Source organism: Rhinatrema bivittatum, chromosome 12, assembly GCF_901001135.1.
Source record: "Rhinatrema bivittatum chromosome 12, aRhiBiv1.1, whole genome shotgun sequence".
NCBI classification, from domain to species: domain Eukaryota; kingdom Metazoa; phylum Chordata; class Amphibia; order Gymnophiona; family Rhinatrematidae; genus Rhinatrema; species Rhinatrema bivittatum.
The window spans coordinates 74,755,236-74,776,142 of record NC_042626.1 but is presented as its reverse complement, the minus strand read 5'-3'; the positions used below and the strand labels follow the sequence as shown (position 1 = coordinate 74,776,142).

The window sequence follows — 20,907 nt, the reverse complement described above, 5'->3', positions numbered from 1 at the left end:
TGCAGGAAAGCCCCTAACGCCGCAACTTGTACCCTAAGTGAATTATAGGCTAACCCCAAATCCAGACCGGCCTGCAAGAAGGAAAGGACTTGCATCACCGAAGCAGAGACCGGACGAATAGAACGCTCCTGGCACCATACCTCAAAGACTTTCCAGACGCGCACGTAAGTGACAGAGGTAGACGTCTTGCGTGCCCTTAGGAGAGTGGAAATCACTCCCTCGGAGTATCCACGGCGTCTTAACTTGCGCCTCTCAAAAGCCAAGCCGCAAGACAGAAGCGATCTGCCTGCTCGAAAAATATAGGACCCTGTTGCAATAGGTGGAAGAGATGATTGAGCCGCAGGGGTCCCTCCGGCGCTAGACGAAGAAGGTCCGCAAACCAGGGCCGTCGGGGCCATTCCGGTGCCACTAGAATGACTGGACCCGGATGGTTCTCTATGCGACGGAGAACCTTCCCCACCAGGGGCCACAGAGGGAAGACATACAGTAAGATCTTCCGAGGCCACGGTAGAACCAGGGCATAGACTCCTTCCGCCCCGTATTCTCTTCGTCGGCTGAAGAATCGAGGGGCCTTTGCGTTTGCAGCTGTGGCCACGAGGTCCATGTGAGGAGTCCCCCAGCGGGAGGTTATTAGACTCATCGCTTCCTCAGAAAGCTCCCATTCTCCGGGATCTAAGCACTGTCGGCTTAAGAAGTCCGCCTGTATATTGTCCACGCCCGCAATGTGAGAGGCTGCCAGGCGACTCAAGTTGACCTCCGCCCACTGCATCAGTCTCCGCTTCCAGCGAGACATTACGGCTCCTTGTGCCCCCCTGACGGTTGATGTACGATACCGTGGTCGCGTTGTCTGATAGGACCCTGACCGCTCGATGGCGGACCAAGGGAAGAAACTCCTGCAACGCCAGGTGCACCGCTCTCGTTTCCAGACGGTTGATGGGCCACCGGGACTGTTCCGCTGTCCAAGTGCCCTGAATGGAATCCGCCCCGCAGACCGCTCCCCAGCCGGTCAGACTTGCGTCGGTGGTGACGACCACCCAGTCTGGGACCTCCAGGGAGACCCCTCGTGCTAGGTGGCGAGGAACCAGCCACCAGCGGAGACTGAGCCTTGCAACAGTCGGTATTGGGAGAACCTCCTGAAATTCCCGCGACACTGGCTTCCAACGGGATAACAAGGCCCACTGAAGAGGACGCAGATGCGCAAACGCCCACGGGACTAGGTCTATTGTGGAGGCCATGGACCCCAGTACCTGTAGGTAGTTCCATGCTGTGGGTGCCTGGAGAGATTGGAACTGGAGGATCTGTTCGCGCAAGGCATGTGCCCGGTCCTCGCTTAGAAACACCTGTCCCAGATTGGTATCGAAGCGCGCACCCAGAAAATTCAACGACTGGGATGGAGAGAGACTGCTCTTGGGAAAGTTGATGATCCACCCTAGGGACCGAAGTAATCGCACCACCTTGCTGACCGCTTGGACCCCCTCGGTTCGAGATTTTGCCCGGATAAGCCAGTCGTCCAGGTAAGGGTGCACCAGAACCCCATCTCGGCGCAGGGCTGTGGCCACAACCACCATAATCTTTGTAAAAACCCGTGGAGCTGTCGCCAAACCGAACGGGAGTGCTTGAAACTGAAAATGCTGTCCTAGAATTTTGAAACGAAGATAGCGGTGGTGCGCCCTGTGAATCGGGATATGCAGGTAAGCTTCCATTATATCCAAGGATGCGAGGAATTCCCCTGGGTGGACCGCCGCCAGCACTGAGCGTAGAGTTTCCATACGGAAACGTGGGACCCGGAGGTACTGGTTGACAGTCTTGAGGTCCAGGATGGGCCGAAAATTGCCCTCTTTCTTGGGCACCACAAAATAAATGGAATAATGACCCCGACCCAGTTCGGCAGCTGATACTGGGGTAATTGCCCCCAAAGAGTTTGCCCCCCGAGAGTTTGCCGGACTGCTTGTCTCTTGAGAAAAGAGCCGCAGGGGAAGAAAAGAAACCTGTCTCTGGGCGGGCGGACAAAATCCAAGGCGTAGCCGTGTCTTAAGATATCCAGGACCCACTGATCCGACGTGAATCGGGCCCATTCCCCGTAGAAGCGGGCAATGCGACCCCCCAGACTGGGAATCGGATCGCAGGTCAGCCTGACATCATTGGAGTTTTGAGGAAGAACTCTGGGGCTGTCCTCCCTTGCCGGGCCTGCGTCCCCAAAAGGACCAGTTCCAGGTCTGCGAACGAAAAGGAGAAGTCCGAGACTGTTGATGCTGCTGTTGCTGCTGTCTGGGAGGTCGGTATCGTCGTTGAGTACGGGAGTGATACCTGGTGGAGCTGAAAGACCTAGATGTCCGCAGCCTGTCCTCCGGAAGCTTGTAAATCGCATTCTCGTTGAGGGACTTGATGATCTGGTCCAAGTCCTCTCCAAAGAGAAACTTACCTTTAAAAGGGAGCGAGCCTAAGCGTGTTTTGGAAGAGGCATCCGCTGACCAGTTTCGCAACCACAGAAGCCGACGGGCCGAGACCGCAGCGACCATCGATCGGACCTGGACCTGAAGGAGGTCATAGAAGGCATCTGCTCCATAGGCGAGCACGGATTCTAAACGATCCGCCTGCTGAGCTTCAGCATCCGGAAGAATCTGGGAGGTGAGCAATTGTTGAACCCATCGGAGTCCCACTCTTTGTGCAAGAGAACTGCAGATGGTCGCTCAGAGGCCCAATGCTGAAACCTCAAAGATTCTTTTGAGATAAACCTTCAACTTCCTGTCCTGGAGATCCTTGAGCGCTGTACCGCCCGTGACCGGGATGGTAGTGCTCTTAGTTACGGCCGAAACTGCGGAATCCACAGCAGGAACTTTGAGGAGCTCCAAAAAATCTTCTGGCAGAGGATAAAGTTTGTTCATTGCTCTACTGACCTTGAGAGAGGCCTCCGGTGAATCCCATTCTCTAGAGATCAGTTGCAAAAAGGTGGGATGAGTTGGAAACACCTTCGACAGAGGACGAAGGCCTGCCAGCAAAGGGTCCCCCTTTCTGCCCTGACAAGAGGCTGCTACCGGTTCTGGGGGAGCATCAATATCCATTTCCTGGAGAATATGAGGAATTAGATCATCCAGCTCATCATACTGAAAAATTCGTAGGACCCTTGGGTCATCCCCTTCCACCTGAGAAGTGAATGTGGGGTCATCCTCTGCATCCGGGAGTGGGTCCCGTGTTGGGGGGTTGCTGGGGACACCCACTGGGACCTGCGGGACCTGGGAGGGTCCTGGGTCTCCTGCGTGAGGTAACGCCCTATCCTGGGAAAAAGACCCCTCCAGGGACGATCCCAGACGCGCCCGTTTGGGAGGAGGGAGTCCCCCAGGAGTCTCCAAGGGCTGAGACTTGCACTGTAAGAAAGCCCGGTGCATAAGAAGCACGAACTCGGGCAAAAACTCCAGAGGTCCCTGAGGAAAACTATCCTGGTGCTCCCCTCCACGACCGCCAGGTTCCGGGCCAGGGAGTTGCGCAGAGCCAGAGGGCAACACCGGAGTCGGGCCTTCAGTATCTTCCTCCCCTTCCGAAAACAAAGTGGCCGCCGTTCCCGCCGCTTTCGAGACGCGCGGTTCTCACAGCGGGGACCCGCGGACTCGTCCTCCTGTCCTTCGGTGACTTCACCCTCAAAAATGCAGGAGTCACAGAGGCCCTCCTGTGAGAGCTGACCAGCCTGCCTGCCGCAGGCAGAACACTCAGAGGAGGGTAGCATGGTCTGTTCGGCTTTTTTTTTTTTTTTAAAGGACTGACAGGTAAAAGAGCACGCGATTCGCACTGCAGAAACGCCGCGGGCACACAGACCACCCCTCCCCCACCGACCCAGAGAGAGCGCCGATGGACTAAACCTCCTGGCGTCCAACGGTCCCGGGAGAAGGATTCGCAAACCGTGGGTCGGTAGCAGCTGAAACTAATTTAAAATAACGGGGGAGGGAGAGGGAGTGACTAGCACCCCGGGTCCGGCCCGAATACAGAGAGTACAACAAGAAAACCTGAGGAAAAATTTTTTTTTTTTTTTTTTAACACAAGAAAATTCCCCAACACTCCCCCAATACCCAAAGAAGGGTGCCCTGAAAAAATGGAGGGGGGGGGGGAAATAAAAGAAACGAGGTACAGACCTGGCAGCAAGCACCTCACGACTCAAAAGGCAGAAACCTGCTGCGTCTCCTCAGAAAACTAAATTGTTTCAAAATTATACCTTTTACTTATTTACTTGATCCCTTTATGAGAAAAAAGCAAAAGAAAACAGAAAACTAGAAAACCTAATCTCCTGCACTGGGGACCGCAGAGTCCCCTGCTGGAGTCAGAAGAATACTGTAGATTGAGGAAAGGGGAGGGGCTTATATAGTGCCCCCTCTCGAGTTTTTTATTCTGACTCCATCTGCTGGACGGGGAACATAGCCCACCGTCTGGACTGATCCTGGTACGTACAGGGAACGAAGGCTTGTAGCCCTTGGAAAACTAACGAGGAGAAGGTCCCTGGGTGTATATTAATCCCAGGGGAGTTGGAGTAGGAGACCCCTGAGGTGCCCTCTTGTGGAGAAGCCATTTCGGAGTTGCATAGATCTGGGGTGCTATCATACTTAGTGGCTCCGGACCCATCCTCAGACAGTGAGGGACCAGGTTTTGGTCCCCCCTGGGCTTCTTTGCAGTGATGACACAGGCAGGACTCCAGTTCAGGCTGTGTGGCTCTGATGTGGCAGGCTGTGCAAAGAGAGTGCCTTCTGGGCTTCTTGGACGCCAGTGCCATTGCCTCTATGTCTAGGCGCCCAGGCAATGTGCTTTAAGGTGCGCAGAGTTATGCGCGTGTAGCTAAGCGCGGCTGTGCGTGTAGTTATGCGCCCGATTGTGCACGCATCTACGATGAAGGTGCACAAGTTGGGCGCATTGACCGACAGGCCTGCCCCATGTGTACCTCCGGACGAGAAGGGAAGATGGCGCTGATGCCCCCCCCCCCCCCTCCCCGAGGGTCTCCACGTGTTTGGACACCCTGCACTGGACCGGGGCCTAACCCAACCAAGGCTGCTCAACCCGATCCGTGCTCCCTTTTTACCTCTCCGGAATCAGGACAGCACTCCGAGCCCCAGAGACTGGAGACCTTAAAGTTTTCCTCTTAACCTGGTCTCGGCGCTTACCGATCGCGAGCTGGGACGGTCTCCAGCTGCTGGGGGGAGGAGGGGCTTTACCTTCACCGCTGCGCTTGGATGTGCACCCACTGCCTTTCAGCTGCTCTAGGGGCCAAGTCCACGCCGGAGTTTCTGGCTACCAGACCAAGGCAAACCTCTGAGGGATATTGAAATCACCTCAGGAATTCTCAACTGGGGGAGGGAGAGTGGGGCTCCTCTTCTTAAGGTAAATTTTGTCTTCTTGCTGTAATTTCCTAACACTGTGGCTAGTGTGTGGGATAGTGTCCGCATCTGCTAGGAGACAGAGAGATACTGAAGAGCTGAGCTCACTGCAGGGTTATATCTAGGGTGACTTCAGCTTTAAAACCTGATTCTGTCTCCATTGGTCCTGAGTCCATCTGGCTACACGCTAGGAAAATGGGGCGTTTACTCCTAGCGACTCCAAGTCAACTTGAAATGACCGCAATATTTGAGTGATACATTATTTTACAGGTAGATTTCTATTCTAAACTGGACTAACCACACCAGGCAACAGTCACTGTTTAATTGATCACATAATAGTAAACGTCTAAGCAGGAAGCGGTGTATGTTAATAGGTTTGTTGTTCTCCTAGAATATGTGAACCAGCCTGAGGAGAACCTGTCGCCGAACAAGCACCAAAGACCCTTGCTGTCCATGCTAGAGAAGCAAAAAGGACATTTGGGAAAGAACGGCTTAATCAAGGAGCCCAAACTACCATTCGACGACTTTGGGAATGCACTGGACAATCCTGAATATCTGATCCCGCAGAGCCTGCCTCTGTCCAGCCCCTCCATTGCCTTCGATAACCCTTATTACTGGAACCAGGACCTCACCACCAAAGACAGCTCTGAGCAAGCTTTGGCTACCAACGGTTTTACCACCCCCACGGCAGAGAACCCCGAGTACTTGGGGCTCACATAGTCCTTCAGCCAGCCCAAGGATGGGGGCCACCACGGGCCGAGGCACTAGAAACTAATTTAAAGGGAACAAAAACCAAATAAATGGCAGCTTGAGGCTAACGTTACACTGAAGTTTACAGTGGAAGAGCAGAGAAGGAACCTGAGCAATTGGCAGTCACCAGTTCCTTAAGTCTTCCAGACCAGACTCCCATGTACACAGAATCGTATTCCAGCATCTGTAGGACAAGTGAAGGCCAAGTATTTATATACATTCTAGGTGTGGTGCTGGCAGTCCTGAGGTGCACACGGCAAGAGGGTCCTTAGATGGCTGAAACACCCAGAGAGCATTATCAAATCATTCCTTTCACTGGAAAAACTCAAGGGAAGAGATGTGGGGACTACCAGGGGAAGCAACAGATGGCTGAAGGAGCAAATTCAACTCCCAGGAGATGGGCTGCCAACTCAGGGGAACCACAGCCACAAATGCAATGGTTCCATTGTCTTTGGGGGGTGCCCGAGGGGGTCTTTGCACACTTGTGTGTGTGGCAAGAGAGGAGAACCAGAATGTACGAGGGCAGGATTGCACCACAGCAAACCAGCTGGCCAGAGAAGGGACTGCAGAAAGGTGCAAGCATCCTCCCTCGCCCATGGAGCCAGCAGCATCAGAGCTTAGCAGCTTCTCCCAAGCGAATGCACACAAGAATCTACAAGAGGGGCAGGTCCCTCTGATCAGCTGTAATACATAAAGCTGGCTTTTTTCTGCACCGGTCCTTGAAATATGGGCAATGCAGTGCCTCTAACACACTGTTCATACCTGGCCTTTAGTAGACAGAATACACGGCTGGCTTGGCCTCTCCCTCCCATTTTTTGGGGGGCTGGTAGCAATGCAGCTAATATCTTCCTGTTTTAATGAAAAAAAGAACCTTGCTTTATGAAGAATGACTTATGTATTTGACAGTGTACATTTTTATATTGAGAAAAAGATAGTAATATTTTTTAACTATGTAAATTCACTTTTTTCCTGAATGTGCACACTTTCCTCTGGGAATGGCATTTGGTTTTTGGCTTTTCAGTAAATTTATTGTACAAGTGATGCTTCTGACCCTCTCCCACATGAACAGATGTAGGGGGTGGGAAGTGCTTCATGAGGCACACGGTATACTCAACTGGATCCCCAGCTTCTGGGCATTGCCCCACTACCACCAACTTGCTTGGCACAGCTGGGTACCCATCTGTTTTCAGCTTTTGCTAATGCAGCCAAGCATTTGACAGTGACAGTTGAACAGAAGAGTTGGATGCAAATTCTTAAAATGTTTTGGGTGATAGTCATGCAAAAGTAAGAGGTCCATATCCAAAACCATTTAGCCAGATAACTGGAAAGCTTTGAATATCCTAAGATTTAGCCAAATAAGAAAGGGATGTGTTGGGGGCATTCTGGGATGGGGTTGAATTAGCCAAATAACTTATCTGGCTAACTCCCTAACATGTGTAATAGCTGCCAGAGACTGTTAAGGGGTCTAGGAGAACAAAACCATTTATTCAGAAGCAAACCTCCACAGATCTGATACAGACAAGCTAAACATTTAAAACAGGAAAGCTGCAAATCTTGGAGTTAGCCAGATAAGGTCTAAAGTTAGCCAACCCCATATGACCAAATAATTTTAGCTTTAACTGACTATATTTAAAAGAACATAGCCGGTTAGGTGCAGAGCTGAGGGTTAAAAAAAAACCAAACACAAACCAAGGGCCTAATCATAACTTTCACCCAAGCTAGAAATACATAGCTCTGCTGGGCTGCGCCTGTATCCCCCTCCCCCAAACCCCTCAGTCTTCTCAAACAGCATATGTTACAGGGCCCATGACAGTCTTCCCCTCTCACTCCCAACTGTGGTTCAACCAAAATAGCACCAACATTTGGCTTCCTTGCACACCCCCCCCCCCAGCAATCCTAATCCTTCTGGTAGCTTTACACTGTTTCCAGCCTGGACTGCTTTAGCAGCCCACAGTGACCCAGGCCTGGTGCTTCCAGCCTGGCTCCCCTAGCATTCTCTTTGCTGTAGCTTACGCTTTCAACATGGCTCCCCTAGCAACGCTGGACGTACCAGTTCACTGTAGGCTGCTACTGTGATCCAGGCTAAAGATAAACGGTGTAATGGTACAGGGAGGATTAGGATCGGAGTGGGGCTGGCATCAACTCTTTAACATTTGGTATTCTGAGAAGACGTTGAGGAGTTTGGGCTGCAGGCTGTATATTTTTAGCGGGGGTGGGGGCAGTGACTGGGCCACAAGGCCTGCAACTTTTTTTTTTTTTAAAACCTGCAGCTTGGCACTTAATTGGCTATATTCTTTTGAAAATAAGCCAGGTAAGGTTAAGGTTATCTGGCCATGTGGGACAGGATAACTTTAGACCTAACCTAACTGGTGCTATTCAAAAGACAGCTGGTTAGCTTTAAAATTATCTGGCTACAGCTAGTTGCTTAACTTTAATTGGGGATATTAAGTGCAATGTTTATCCCTCTAAATATCTGGGACCAGTTATCTGGCTGAATGTAGTTGGATAACTTGTCTGTTCACCGGCTTTGTGAATATTGATCTCCATGTGTTTAATTTATGGGGTAAAGTAGAACCTTCCCTACTGACCAGTCTTCTCAGCTAGAAGAGAACAGGTGGCAACTAGCAAAGGGACATATGTCAAGGGAGGTCAACCCCAGTCCTAGTTTTCAGGCTATCCATAATAAATATACATGAGATAGATTTGCATGCAACAGAGGCAATGCATTCAGATCTATAAGAAAATTGGTTCTTACCTGCTAATTTTCGTTCCTGTAGTACCATGGATCAGTCCAGACAGAGGGTTGAGCCTCCTTTCCAGCAGATGGAGACAGAGAAAAACTCAAAGGATATCCTATATCAGGACAGAGCCTAACTGCGTCCCTTCAGTATAAACGTTATCAAAGCAGAAAAAAAGTAACCCCAACTAGAATAAGATCAAGCAAGTAATAATATTTTAACATCGAAATTGTAAATGTAACTGTAAACTTGAAGTATTCGCACTTATATCTGCAGTAAAACACTTCCGGTGCCTTGTCAATTGGTCTTATCTTTGAACGAATAAACCTTCGAGCGGGTGATGCAAAGAAAAAATCAGAGACTAAGGGCGGGAATCTGGACTGATCCGTGGTACTACAGGAACGAAAATTAGCAGGTAAGGAATAATTTTCCTTTCCCTGTACGTACCCGGATCAGTCCAGACTGTGGGATGTACCCAAGCTTCCCTAAGTGGGGTGGGACCGAGATAGTCCCGCTCGAAGTACCTGTCTGCCAAAGGAGCCAAGAACTGGCGCTTGCACATCGAGCAAAGGTATCAAGAGATTTCCAAGTAGCTGCTCTGCAAATCTCTTGTGGGGAGACCAACTGGCCTCTCTGCCCAAGAGGTAGCCTGTGAACGCAACGAATGGGCCTTTAAGCCCTCCGGAACCGGCCTGCCCCAACAAATATACACTGACGCATTCGCCTCCTTCAACCAGCGAGCGATGGTAGCCTTAGAAGCCTTGTTCCCCTTATTGGGCCCGCTCCATAAGACAAAAAGATGATCAGAGACCCGAAACTCATTTGTGACTTCTAAGTAGTGCACTAGTACCCTTTTTACATCAAGACGCCGTCGGTATCCGCCAGGAGTACTCGCAACGTCCTCTGGAGAAAAGGCAGGGAGCTCCACAGACTGATTTAAGTGAAAAGAGGACACGACCTTGGGTAAAAAGGACGGTACTGTCTTGAGGGAAACCCCTGAGTCAGAAAAGCGAAGAAAAGGCTCCGACAAGACAAGGCTTGGAGCTTGGACACGCTCTTGGCTGAGCAAATAGAGACTAGAAATACTGTCGTTAGGTCCTTGAGTGTGGCCCGCCCAGAGGGGTTCGAAAGGCGCCCCGCAGAGAACTCAAAGTACCAGATTAAGACTCCACGACTGACAAGTAGCCCGGACAGGTGGGTTCAAATGCTTAGCCCCCTTGAGGAATCGAACGCATCAGGGTGGGCCGCCACCGCGTAACCATCGAACCACCCTAAGAGGGAACCAAGAGCAGAAACTTGCACCCGCAGAGAATTGAAAGACAAACCTTTTGAGGCCATTCTGGAGGAAGGAGAGAACCTGGGATACCAGGGCCTTACGTGCCAGTACTCCTGAGGCAGCACACATAGTCTCAAACACTTGCCATACCCAAATGTAAGCGAGAGAGGTGGAAGTCTTACGTGCATGCAACAGAGTGGAAATAAACTCCTCCTTATAACCCTTCTTCCTCAGTCTCCGCCGCTCAAAAGCTAGACAAAAGCGATCCGCCTGATCGAAAAATACAGGACCTTGCCGCAGTAGATTTGGGAGGTGACCAAGGCGAAGAGGGCAGTCCGTCGCAAGGTTCACCAAATCCGCAAACCATGGTCTCCGAGGCTATTCTGGCACTACGAGAATGACTGGACCCTTGTGAAGTTCTATTCTTCTGATTACCTTTTCCACCAGAGGCCAGGGTGGGAACATGTAGAGGAGAATGTCGCGAGGCCAGGGCAGCACGAGGGCGTCTACCCATTCCGAGCAGTGCTCCCGTCTGCGGCTGAAGAATCTGTGAGCCTTTGCATTCCTCAGAGTGGCCATCAGATCTAAGTGGGGCCCCCCCACTTGCGCACGACAAGATCCATCGCTTCAGATAACTCCCACTCGCCGGGGTCTAGCTGTTGACGACTTAGGAAGTCAGCTTGAATATTCTCCTTCCCCGCAATGTGGGAGGCTGCCAGTCGAGCCATATGGCGCTTTGCCCAGGAGAACAGCTTGCTGGCTTCCAGGGCTACCAGACAACTCCTGGTGCCGCCCTGACAATTGATGAAAGCTACTGTGGTGGCATTGTCGGAGAGAACTCGCACCGCTCTGCGACAGAGCAAGGGCAGGAACGATTTGAGCGCCAGGCGGACCGCTCGGGCCTCCAGACGATTGATGTGCCAGTGAGATTGGACTGGGGCCCATCAACCCTGGAGAGACTGATTCTGACACACCGCTCCCCAGCCGAGGAGGATGCCGTCCGTCGTAACAATAAGCCACTGGGGTGTTTCCAGGGACATCCCCTTCAACAGGTGAGCGAGTGAGAGCCACCACTGTATGCTGGCGATGGTAGAGTCGGAGAGTGGTAGAGGTGCCTTAAACTCCTCTGAGACCGGCTTCCAGTGGGACAGCAAAGCTTTCTGTAAAGGACGCATATGTGCAAAGGCCCATGGAACCAAATCTATAGTTGAAGCCATAGAGCCCAGGACCTGGAGATAGTCCCAGCCGTGGGCACAGAGAGAGATAACAGATGTCATACTTGATCCATGAGCTTGAGTGCCCATGCCTCAGGAAGCAAAACCTTGCCTATGAGTGTGTTGAAGCGTGCCCCTAAGAATTCGAGGACTTGAGAGGGCTGGAGGTTGCTCTTGGAGAAATTGACTATCCAACTGAAGGAGGTGAGGAAGGACAAGACTCCGTTGGCTGCAGTCTCGCAGAGTGGCTCCGACTTTGTCCGAATGAGCCAGTCATCCAGGTAAGGATGGACCAGTACGCCCTTGGTAAACGTGCATGGAGCAGTGGCGAGACCAAACGAGAGCGCTCAAAACTGGTAATGACGTCCCAGGATGTTGAAGCGGAGATACTTCTGATGTTCCAGGCGGATTGGAATGTGGAGGTAAGCCTCCGTCAAGTTGAGAGAGGCCAGGAATTCGCCTGTGTGAACTGCTGCGATGACCGCCCTCAGGGTCTCCATCCGAAAATGGGGGACTTTGAGCGCCTTTTTGACTCTCTTGATATCCAGGTTTGGGTGAAAGGAGCTGTCCTTTTTGGGAACCACAAAGTAGACAGAATATTGGCCTGACCCCTGTTCCTCCAGGGGGACCGGGACTATGGCTCAGAGCTGTTTAAGCCTGGCGAGAGTCTGGCACACAGCTGGACACTTCTGAGGTCCACAGGGAGCAATTAAATAACGGTCTGGGAGCTCTTGAGCAAATTTTAGAGCGTAGCCTTGTTCGATTACTTCGAGGACTCACCGATCTGAAGTAATTTTGACCCACTCCTCGAAAAATAGGGACAGACGTCCTCCTAAGTTGGAAACTGAGGAATGGGCCAGCCGCATCTCATTGCGAAGACTTTGTGGCGGATCCTTGAGGGTTCCCATCCCAGAAAGGTCATTGCCCACGAAAGGAATGAGACCATGACTGAGATCTAGTGGATGGATTTCTTTGGGAAGCTCCTCGTGGCCGGTTGTACCTGCGCTGCCCCCTGAAGCGAGAGGGGAGGGAAAAAAGGATTTGGACTGTTTTGGTCGATCTTCCGGCAGCTTATGAGACTTGTTATCCCTTAAGGATTTAATAAGCTGTTCCAGGTCCTCCCCAAAGAGAAGTTTACCCTTAAACGGGAGAGTGCCCAGCTGAGACTTAGACGAGGAGTCTGCTGCCCAATTTCATAGCCAGAGGAGACGCAGGGCCGAAACCACTGAAACCATAGCTCTGGCCTGCACCGAGGAGATCATAGAGGGCAGCAGCCCCATATGCCACCATGGCTTCCAGCCGTTCTGTCTGTTCCGCCTCTGCAGACAGGAGGTCCTGCGTGCTGAGTAATTGCTGAACTCACCTGAAGCTTGCCCACTGCATGAGACTGCTATAGACTGTTGCCCGGACCCCTAAAGCCAGGACTTCAAAAATCTTTTTGAGATGCAGCTCCAATTTACGATCCTGAAGATCTTTTAACGCCGTTGCTCCCACCACCAGGAGGGTGGTGCGTTTGGTGACCGCGGACACCGAAGCGTCAACTTTAGGAACCTTGAGCATATCTAAACATTGGTCTGGGAGGGGATAGAGCTTGTCCATTGCCCTACCAACCCGGAGCCCAGATTCGGGGGGACTCCCACTCCCGGAGCAGTAGCTGCATTAGCATGGGATGCAATGGGATGGCCCTCAGGCCAGCCAGGACGGAGTCCACGCTGCGTGAAGTAGAGGCACTGGTGGATTCTTCAGAAGGAGCCTCTATCCCCAATTCATCCAGGACAAAAGGAATGTGCGGATCAAGCTCTTCCCGCTGGAACAAACGCAAAACCCGTGGGTCGTTCCCTCGACTGGCGGAGTTGAGAGTAACATATCTGGATGAGGAGGGTTTGGTGGATGCGGTACGGTCCTGACCTAGTGCCTTGCGTATCCGGGGTTTTAGGGCCCTGCCCGACAGATGTACGAGGGATCTTTGCCGGGGAGAGATCATTTTGCTCTTCCAGGCTCGCCAGATAGGACTTGTGCAACAATAAAATAAAGTCAGTGGAAAAACAGTGATGAGCTTTCCTGGACATTGGGGGAGGGGGGACATCATGGGGGGGGGGGGGGTCAGGGACTGCCCCAGAGTGTCCACGGGGCTTAAATCCGGCAGGAAATGACTAAAATCAGGCTCCCTTCCCCCATCGGGTCCCAAATCTGCTGCGAGAGCAGAGGACAAAATGGCCACCGTTCCTGAGGTTTTCAGTGAGGGGGCCGGCCTGGCAGCACGTTTGATGGACTGACCACATACCGCCGATTTTGTCACCGCCGAGGGTACCCTCCCCACCGGGCAAACAAAGGGAGCAAAGCCTGTCTCGGGAGAGCCGCGAAGCTAAACAAAAAGCTGAGCGCGGCATAAGCACAGAGGAGGGGGGAAACAAAGCTGCCGTGGAGAAAAGCGGCAGAATCAGCTGTGCCTGGCTGCGAGCGATCGGGAGCAGGAGACTCAGCCCTGCTATGCTCCTTCCCCCTGTTAACTTGCACAGACCCCTCTGGTAGCCAGTCTTCCAGTAAGACTATCATATCAGTATTTCTCAAACACTGAATAGGGTAATAGATGAAGAAATGAGAAAGCAAAAACCATGGCTCAGGGCCAATGCAGGTTATAGTTAAGCTTAATCGTGGTAAGCTGCCTTACTCTTTTTTTTTTTTTACTAGCAGAGGAATAAAGGCATCTCTGCTAAGGGACCTGAGGCATGGAGCATTTCAGGAGTCACACCATAAAAGGGGGGAGGGACTGGACCACCAGTATCACCCCAAGCCAGGCAATGGGTCACTGGGAAGAAGGGGTCCTAGGCTGAAGTCTCAAAGGGGAAAAATCCCCCCTAGGACCCTATAAGAGGTAGGAGACAGAATTCTGTCTCACTTGAGAAAACTTTCTTTTTTTTTTTTTATAAATTATTGTAATTTAAGTAACTAATACTTGTTTGATCCTGTGAAAACAAGAGGTAGGAAGGGAAAAAATTCCCACAGAGAGAGAAAACAGCTAAATACTGGGAACCGCAGGTTCAACTACCTTCAACTGCTGGAGACAGAGAAATACTGAAGGGACGCAGTTAGGCACTGTCCTGATATAGGATACCCTTTGAGTTTTTCTCTGTCTCCATCTGCTGGAAAGGTGGGTCAACCCACTGTGGACTGATCCAGGTACGTACAGGGAACTAATGCATATACATTGTGGAAATACTTAAAACCAGGCCTGTTTGTGGCTCTTGAGGTCCAGAATTAGCTACCACTAACATATGTAATAGCTCCCAGAGGCTGTTAAGGGATCTAAGCGGATGTAACCATTTATTCAGGAGTAAACCTCTGCAGCATTTGATACAGACAAGCTAAACATTTAAAACAGGAAAGCTACAATCTGGTGTTTAAAAACAAATGACCAGCATGACTAGATTCACTTTGACTTTACCCAGACTGTCTGTCTTCAGAACATGCTCTGCCCTAGGTATTTCACTAGAAAAGCAAGTGCCACACTGCTGCTCCTTCCAGGCCTCCCCCAAGCTTCCTTATCCCTAGCCCTGCAGCTGGATACTTAGCATGTGCCAGACCTACTGCTACTTCTTATATGTCAAAATAGGGTAGTTTTAGCCTTCAACAGGACTGGAATGGGGAGGGGGAATATAACTCAGCAGTTGCCAATAACCTAATGTTGAAACATCTGTTTACAGGACCATGGAAAACCTTTATTTTACATAACATCTCTTTATACAATGCCAAAGATAACTGTTAGACAGCAAGTCCTATAGAGGATAAATGTTTGATTCCAGATGTGCACGCCTGCAGAAGTGTCACATACTCCATGTGCTGCAGCAAGCAGAGATAACCCAGTCTCCCTCTCAACATAGGCGAAGAGCTAGCTTGTATTTAATATACTCATTTAACCCTGAAAGACAGCAGACCAAATATTTCTACAGAGCTGTCTCAAGATGTAGGCTCTGGCGCAGAAGAGCAGCAATGGTCAGCTCTCCCAATCACTAAATCATGATTTAATTTTTAAAATGAGAAGGGTAACATATGTTAAGCAAAGCCACGAGGCACAGATATGACAGTGCATGGATAGTTAGGAGAGGGCTTTGCAAACTGAGTTTCCGTGCAGTAGAAAGGGGCACTTCGATGCTTAAAGCACCCTCACACCATCATAAGATTTCAGGACCTAGACATAACACTACATCTACATCCTTGTGAATCCCTGTTAATTTTCAAAATAGCTGCATGCAAAACACTTTGCACGTGGAATTCATTAGTGCAGGAAATAATGTAAGGAACTGATCCACCAAGACAATTCTCCAAGTGTTCCATGACAAGTGACTGCATGGCGAGGGCAGTGCAAGGGTTGAGGACCAGTCGCCTTTCTCCAGGGGGAGGAGCAGACCTGTCTTGCTCTCATGCAGTCCTTCTGTATGTCCTATTTTCATGTAATCTGGCTTTAAGGCTATTTTTATACCAAAGTTAGAAAGTCACACTACTCAGATTAGACTGGTTGTGGTAAAATTATTCTGCTCCCAAAGAAAACAAAGTGTGACGGGGGAACAATACCAACCGTGGCATAGAAATAGCTTTAATAAGAACAGTACCATGTACAAGCCCCATACAGAGTAGGCGGCTACAGGATGACACAGGGAGCTCGGCAGTTTGTGATTTTCTCCAGTGGCTGTCCAATGATGGCTCTCCTGATGGCCAACATCAACTGTAGGGAAAGAAGACACACTTGTCAGCCAATTACAAGAACATAAAGCTTGCCATGCTGGGTCAAGACTGAAGGTCCATCCAGCCCAGCAAACTGTCTCTGACAGTGGTCAATTTGGGTCACAAGTACCTAGCAGATCCCAAAGAGTAGATCCATTCCTTGTAGCTCACTCCAAGGGATAAGCACTGGCTTAGACTTTCCTCCAGAAACTTGTCCAAACCTTTTTTAAATCTAGCTATGCTAGTTCACCTTGACCACATCCTCCAGCTCAGAATTCCACATCTTTATTGTGCACCGTGTGATAAAAATGTTCTACAATTTCTTTTAAATCTGCTACCTGTTAAGTTTCATGGAGTGAAACTGACCCCCACTGGGATGCATAAAGTTTTGATTTAATGAACCTAATTCCACATCCCAGCTGATCCCCTCTGTGTTATCCTGGAGAGGTGGATGGGTTGTGTGGTCTTCACCTGCTGTTATGTTCTAGGTTTCTGTTTATATGTATGTGGATTTCTCCTGCAAGCCGGCGCAGATCACAGAAGCTTTTAGCACTAATGACTCCCCTGCTCACAGACACCAGGACAGTAAGTGTACAAAACCTGTCTCCCACATCAGTGCTGCACAGTAAAGCAGCAATGACTACATTCAAGCAGGTAAGCATGCAGCTGATACATTCTGAGATGTATAATTTTGTGTTCCAGCTGAGGCTGAAACCCTTCAGCAAACTCCTTCTGTCCTAACTCCTCCCCACCCCAATCCCGTTCCCTGCAGGAGAGTAAAAAACTGTCAGACCCATGATGCAAATGACTCATCCCTCAAGTTGCCTGCGACAGGATATACTTACATCTTTCTCGTAAGGGAACCCACCAAGTTCTAGTTTGGAGAAAACCAACTGCCCATTTATTTCAATTTCAAAGGCTCCTGAAAGATGAAAAACCATAAGAAGCTGCAGTCTTTCCTCAAGAGTCTCTGATATAATTCTACACACCAAGCAAAAAGACAAGTTTAAGGTACTAGCATGTCACTTCATATACTGCTTCACTTTAATATATTCACAAAGCATGGTTAGTAATGGCAAGAACACATTACTGTTGTGGTCACCAGGTGGCAATCAAATGCACCTATGAAAGGCTAGGGCTTAAAAATTACTTTTAAGAACTGCAGTTTTCTCTGCCTGAAAGCTCCTGTTGTACAGGGGAACATACTTGTAAGTGGTACCACGGACAGGACCACACAAGGCTTTCTGCTGCCCTCAACATGTAGAGCAAGGGCCTAACCCCACCCAACCCCTCTCCAGGGAAGCCTAGCTCTCTCATACTAGTGGCATGCTTATGTTACCTGCAAGATGATTCAAGAGACTCACCTGTTGGTCCGGGTCTGGAATCTATGGAAATATCGGGGTGATGTTCTTTTATTACGCTGGCCAGCTCCTGATAGTGAGACTCAAAGCCACAGTGGTCACTGAGGGACAAAAAGAAAATCAATGAAAAATATTGCACCTGCTACCAGCAAGCCCAAATTGCCCATGATATCTCTACAAAGTCAGGTCAACCCAGGGCTTCTGTGGCAGATTTCTAGGAGCCTTGTTGGAGCTGCTATTACACATAAAAATGAGAGCAGAAAAGGACTATAAAGTCCATCCAGTCTTACTTTGGGTGCGATAGAAGAGTCCCTAGCTGCTCTAACTGTCCCACATTTTTCAATAAATGCCGGTGTAGTAAAATGGGGTCTGGGACTAAACACAAAGGCCACCCCAGCACAAAACTCCAAGCTTCCTAAGGTTTGCCCATACACCCAAAGTTGGTCACCCAGGCTTTACCCCCATCCTCTGCATCCAAAACCTCACAAACATACCACCAAATCCAAAGTGCCCAAATTCTGATATCCTACTCACACTTCTGGATCCTTCCCGTGACATCATAAGAACCTGCCATACTGGGTCAGACCAAGGGTCCATCAAGCCCAGCATCCTGTTTCTAACAGTGGCCAATCCAGCCCATAAGAACCTAGCAAGTACCCAAAAACTAGGTCTATTCCATGTTACCATTGCTAGTAATAGCAGTGGCTATTTTCTAAGTCAACTCAATTAATAGCAGGTAATGGACATCAACCTCACATTCCTCAAATATAGCTGCAGGGAGAAGGTAGGGCTGTGTCAAAGGGTGCAGGCTGTCTTTTTGAACCAGTCTGTGTCCTCATGAATCTAAAAAAAGGTGACACCCGAAAGCAACCTTTTCGTCCAGCAACAGAGATGAGAAGGGGATTGGGTTGCCAGCTGACCCCAGGTCATCCAAACAGGCTGATCAGGTTCTCGTTTTGTCCACTGCATGCAGTTATGATTGTACCGTTGATTTCCCTAAAAGGCCTCCAATATGCAAGTCATTTTCATGCCTTCAAACAAAACCCTAAGAAAAATCAAAACCACAAATCCATGCAGGAAAAGGGTCAAACCAAACCTACATCAGCCTGTTCAGTCTAACAGGGGTCAGTAGGCAACCCTAGGGGTGGGGTCATGGGTACATCTACCCTCCCACGCTCAGCCACTTCTGCTTTTGCCCCAGTTCCTCTCTGGATTTGTAGTCCTGCTCTTCCTAAAGAAATTGGAGCTCCACATCCAGCGCGACCGTGGGGCAAGCCAGGCCTGGCATGGTTCGTCAGCGCTGTCTTATGTCAAACAGTAACCCAACGTGCAGCACGAGAGGTGCAGAGGAACACCCTCTGCTCTGAGGCATTCAGGATCACAAACGGGTTTTGCACCTTCCCTCGGTCAGTGAGGGGAAGGGGGGCGCGCATCACAGCATGCTGAGCCTGCGTCGCGGGCGCTCACCAGTACTCAACCACGATATTAACGTTATTCCCCGCATCCATTTCTATGCCGTCAGCTGACCTCATCACGTGCTAGAGGGGGCAGGGCCGTTCAGTGGTTTCCTTATTATGTCGCCACGTTCTATTCCGCCCTATAGTATCAGAGTCCCTCCTTGCGACATCACTCGCTTTCGCCAGCGATGTCGTTTACTTCCGTCTCGCAACGTCACTTCCTCCTTCTCGTGGTATTGTTCACTTTCTCGCTTGCTGAAACTAAAGTAAGCCCAAGCGAGGTTCTTACAGTCTTCATGAACCTGAGCTCACAGGAGCAGGGGAAAGATGCTGTTCCCCAGTCTAAGGTCAGGAACAGTGTTTGGAAGTCGTTTCTTTCCATTCCTGAAAGTAAAATATTTTAGGAAGAAACACCTGGGCCCTAGGGGCTCCTCAGGAAATGACCTTTAGTAGAGCTTTTAAATAGTTCTTGCTGCATTTATGAATGAAATGAATTCCCTTTGCACCTTGCTAGCCCAGTCTGGGGGGTGAATAAGAGGAGAGCAAGGAGGCAACGTTGGTTCCATAGTAGGGTTGCCAGCTTTTCCACAGACCAGGACTGGACACTTGATGACTTGGGGATGGGGAGGGTTGTACATACTCATTTCCATAAATTTTAATAAATGTGCATACATCGTAAACAGTGCCTATTTTAATAATCTAGTTAACATGTTTTGGTGTTGGGTTGACATAAAATGTGAATGTTGCTTTTGGAAACCGTTGTGATCTTATTTTGAAACGACAGTATAGAAAATGCTTAAATAAATAAATCATACCTGTGAACTAACTTCCAGCCTCTCAGTGCAAGGAAGGCGAGCCCCTGCTGCTCAACTGCTCCCCGTTTCTTAGCGGAGCTCCATGGGGCAGGAGCTACACACTACCCGAATTCCTCATCTCAGTCACACAGAACATAGACAAACCCTTGCCCAGTACAGAAAAAAGTTCCCCTAAGAAGAAACCCTAGAGAAGTTGGGGCTGTTCAGCTTGGAGAAGAGACAGCTGAGGGGGATTATGATAGAAGTGTTTAAAATCATGAGAGGTCTAGAATCGGTTTTTTACACTTTCGAATAATAGAAGGACTAGGGGGCACTCTTTGAAGTTAGCAAGTAGCACATTTAAGACTAATCAGAGAAAATTCTTTTTCACTCAACACACAAGCTCTGGAATTTGTTGCCAGAGGATGTGGTTAGTGCAATTAGTGTAGCTGGGTTTAAAAAAGGTTTGGATAAGTTTTTGGAGGAGAAGTCCATTAACTGCTATTATTTTATTTATTTATTTAGTAAGGTTTATATACCGTCATTTGGAGCAATTCATTCACAATGGTTTACAGGGCATGTGATATAAATTAATAAATTACAAACAATAAAATTGACTCAAGTGCCAGACATCTCAATAAAAACACTCTTGCATCGATTCATAATAAAATACACAAAAACATTAGATGTTAGTACTACTAAAACTGTAATCTATAACATAACAATATCAATCAATCTTAAAATCCTATACACCTAGTAAATTTAATGAAATAAAACAATTCTATGTTTCCTGGACATACCCAGATCAGTCCAGACCAGTGGGTTATATCCTCCTACCAGCAGATGGAGGCAGAGAACAAACTTCGAGGCCCGGCTATATAACTCTAGTGCCATCTGCAACTCCTCAGTATTTCTCTGTCTCCAGCAGATGGTGGTTGTGCATCCTGCAACTCTGGACTGAGTTTTGGCAGGGCTCCCCGAGGTGTGAGGTTCAGATAGCGGGCCATCCCTTGGGTGGAGCAGGGCGAACGGGGGGTTGGATACCTCCGGCTGTAGAGCCCTTGGATTCCGGGGAGTTGGATAGCCAGGGGACTGGTTCCCTCCACTTCCCGAAGCCCTCTTCCAGCGCCTCCTAAAGGAAAGTACCCTGTGGGGAATTTTTTTGTTCTTACTTCCTGAGTTAAAAAAAAATAAATACATACATTTTTTTTTTGCCTTCAGTTCTTTTCTCTGCAAGGGCC

General features: G+C 49.5%; 2 protein-coding genes across 3 annotated transcripts in view; one reads left to right on the top strand and one right to left on the bottom strand.

The window, feature by feature from the left end:
* ERBB2 (erb-b2 receptor tyrosine kinase 2) overlaps positions 1-7,145 on the top strand; it is a 149,177-nt gene extending 142,032 nt beyond the window's left edge. The window contains exon 27 of the mRNA XM_029573784.1: positions 5,746-7,145. Coding sequence (XP_029429644.1) covers positions 5,746-6,074 — 329 coding nt within the window. The 3' untranslated portion in view covers positions 6,075-7,145. The remainder of the gene's footprint in view (positions 1-5,745) is intronic.
* Positions 7,146-14,629: 7,484 nt separating this feature from the next.
* MIEN1 (migration and invasion enhancer 1) overlaps positions 14,630-20,907 on the bottom strand; it is a 36,747-nt gene continuing 30,469 nt past the window's right edge. Inside the window, exons 1-4 of one of the 2 annotated variants that reach the window (XM_029572765.1) lie at positions 18,883-19,056; positions 17,419-17,516; positions 16,900-16,976; positions 14,630-16,055 (exon numbers count right to left, since the gene is read on the bottom strand). In XM_029572765.1, coding sequence (XP_029428625.1) covers positions 15,972-16,055; positions 16,900-16,976; positions 17,419-17,516; positions 18,883-18,947 — 324 coding nt within the window. In that variant the 5' untranslated portion in view covers positions 18,948-19,056 and the 3' untranslated portion in view covers positions 14,630-15,971. Of the gene's footprint in view, positions 16,056-16,899; positions 16,977-17,418; positions 17,517-18,882; positions 19,057-20,907 lie in introns of those variants that run through there. The other variant, XM_029572764.1, reaches the window with a different exon arrangement.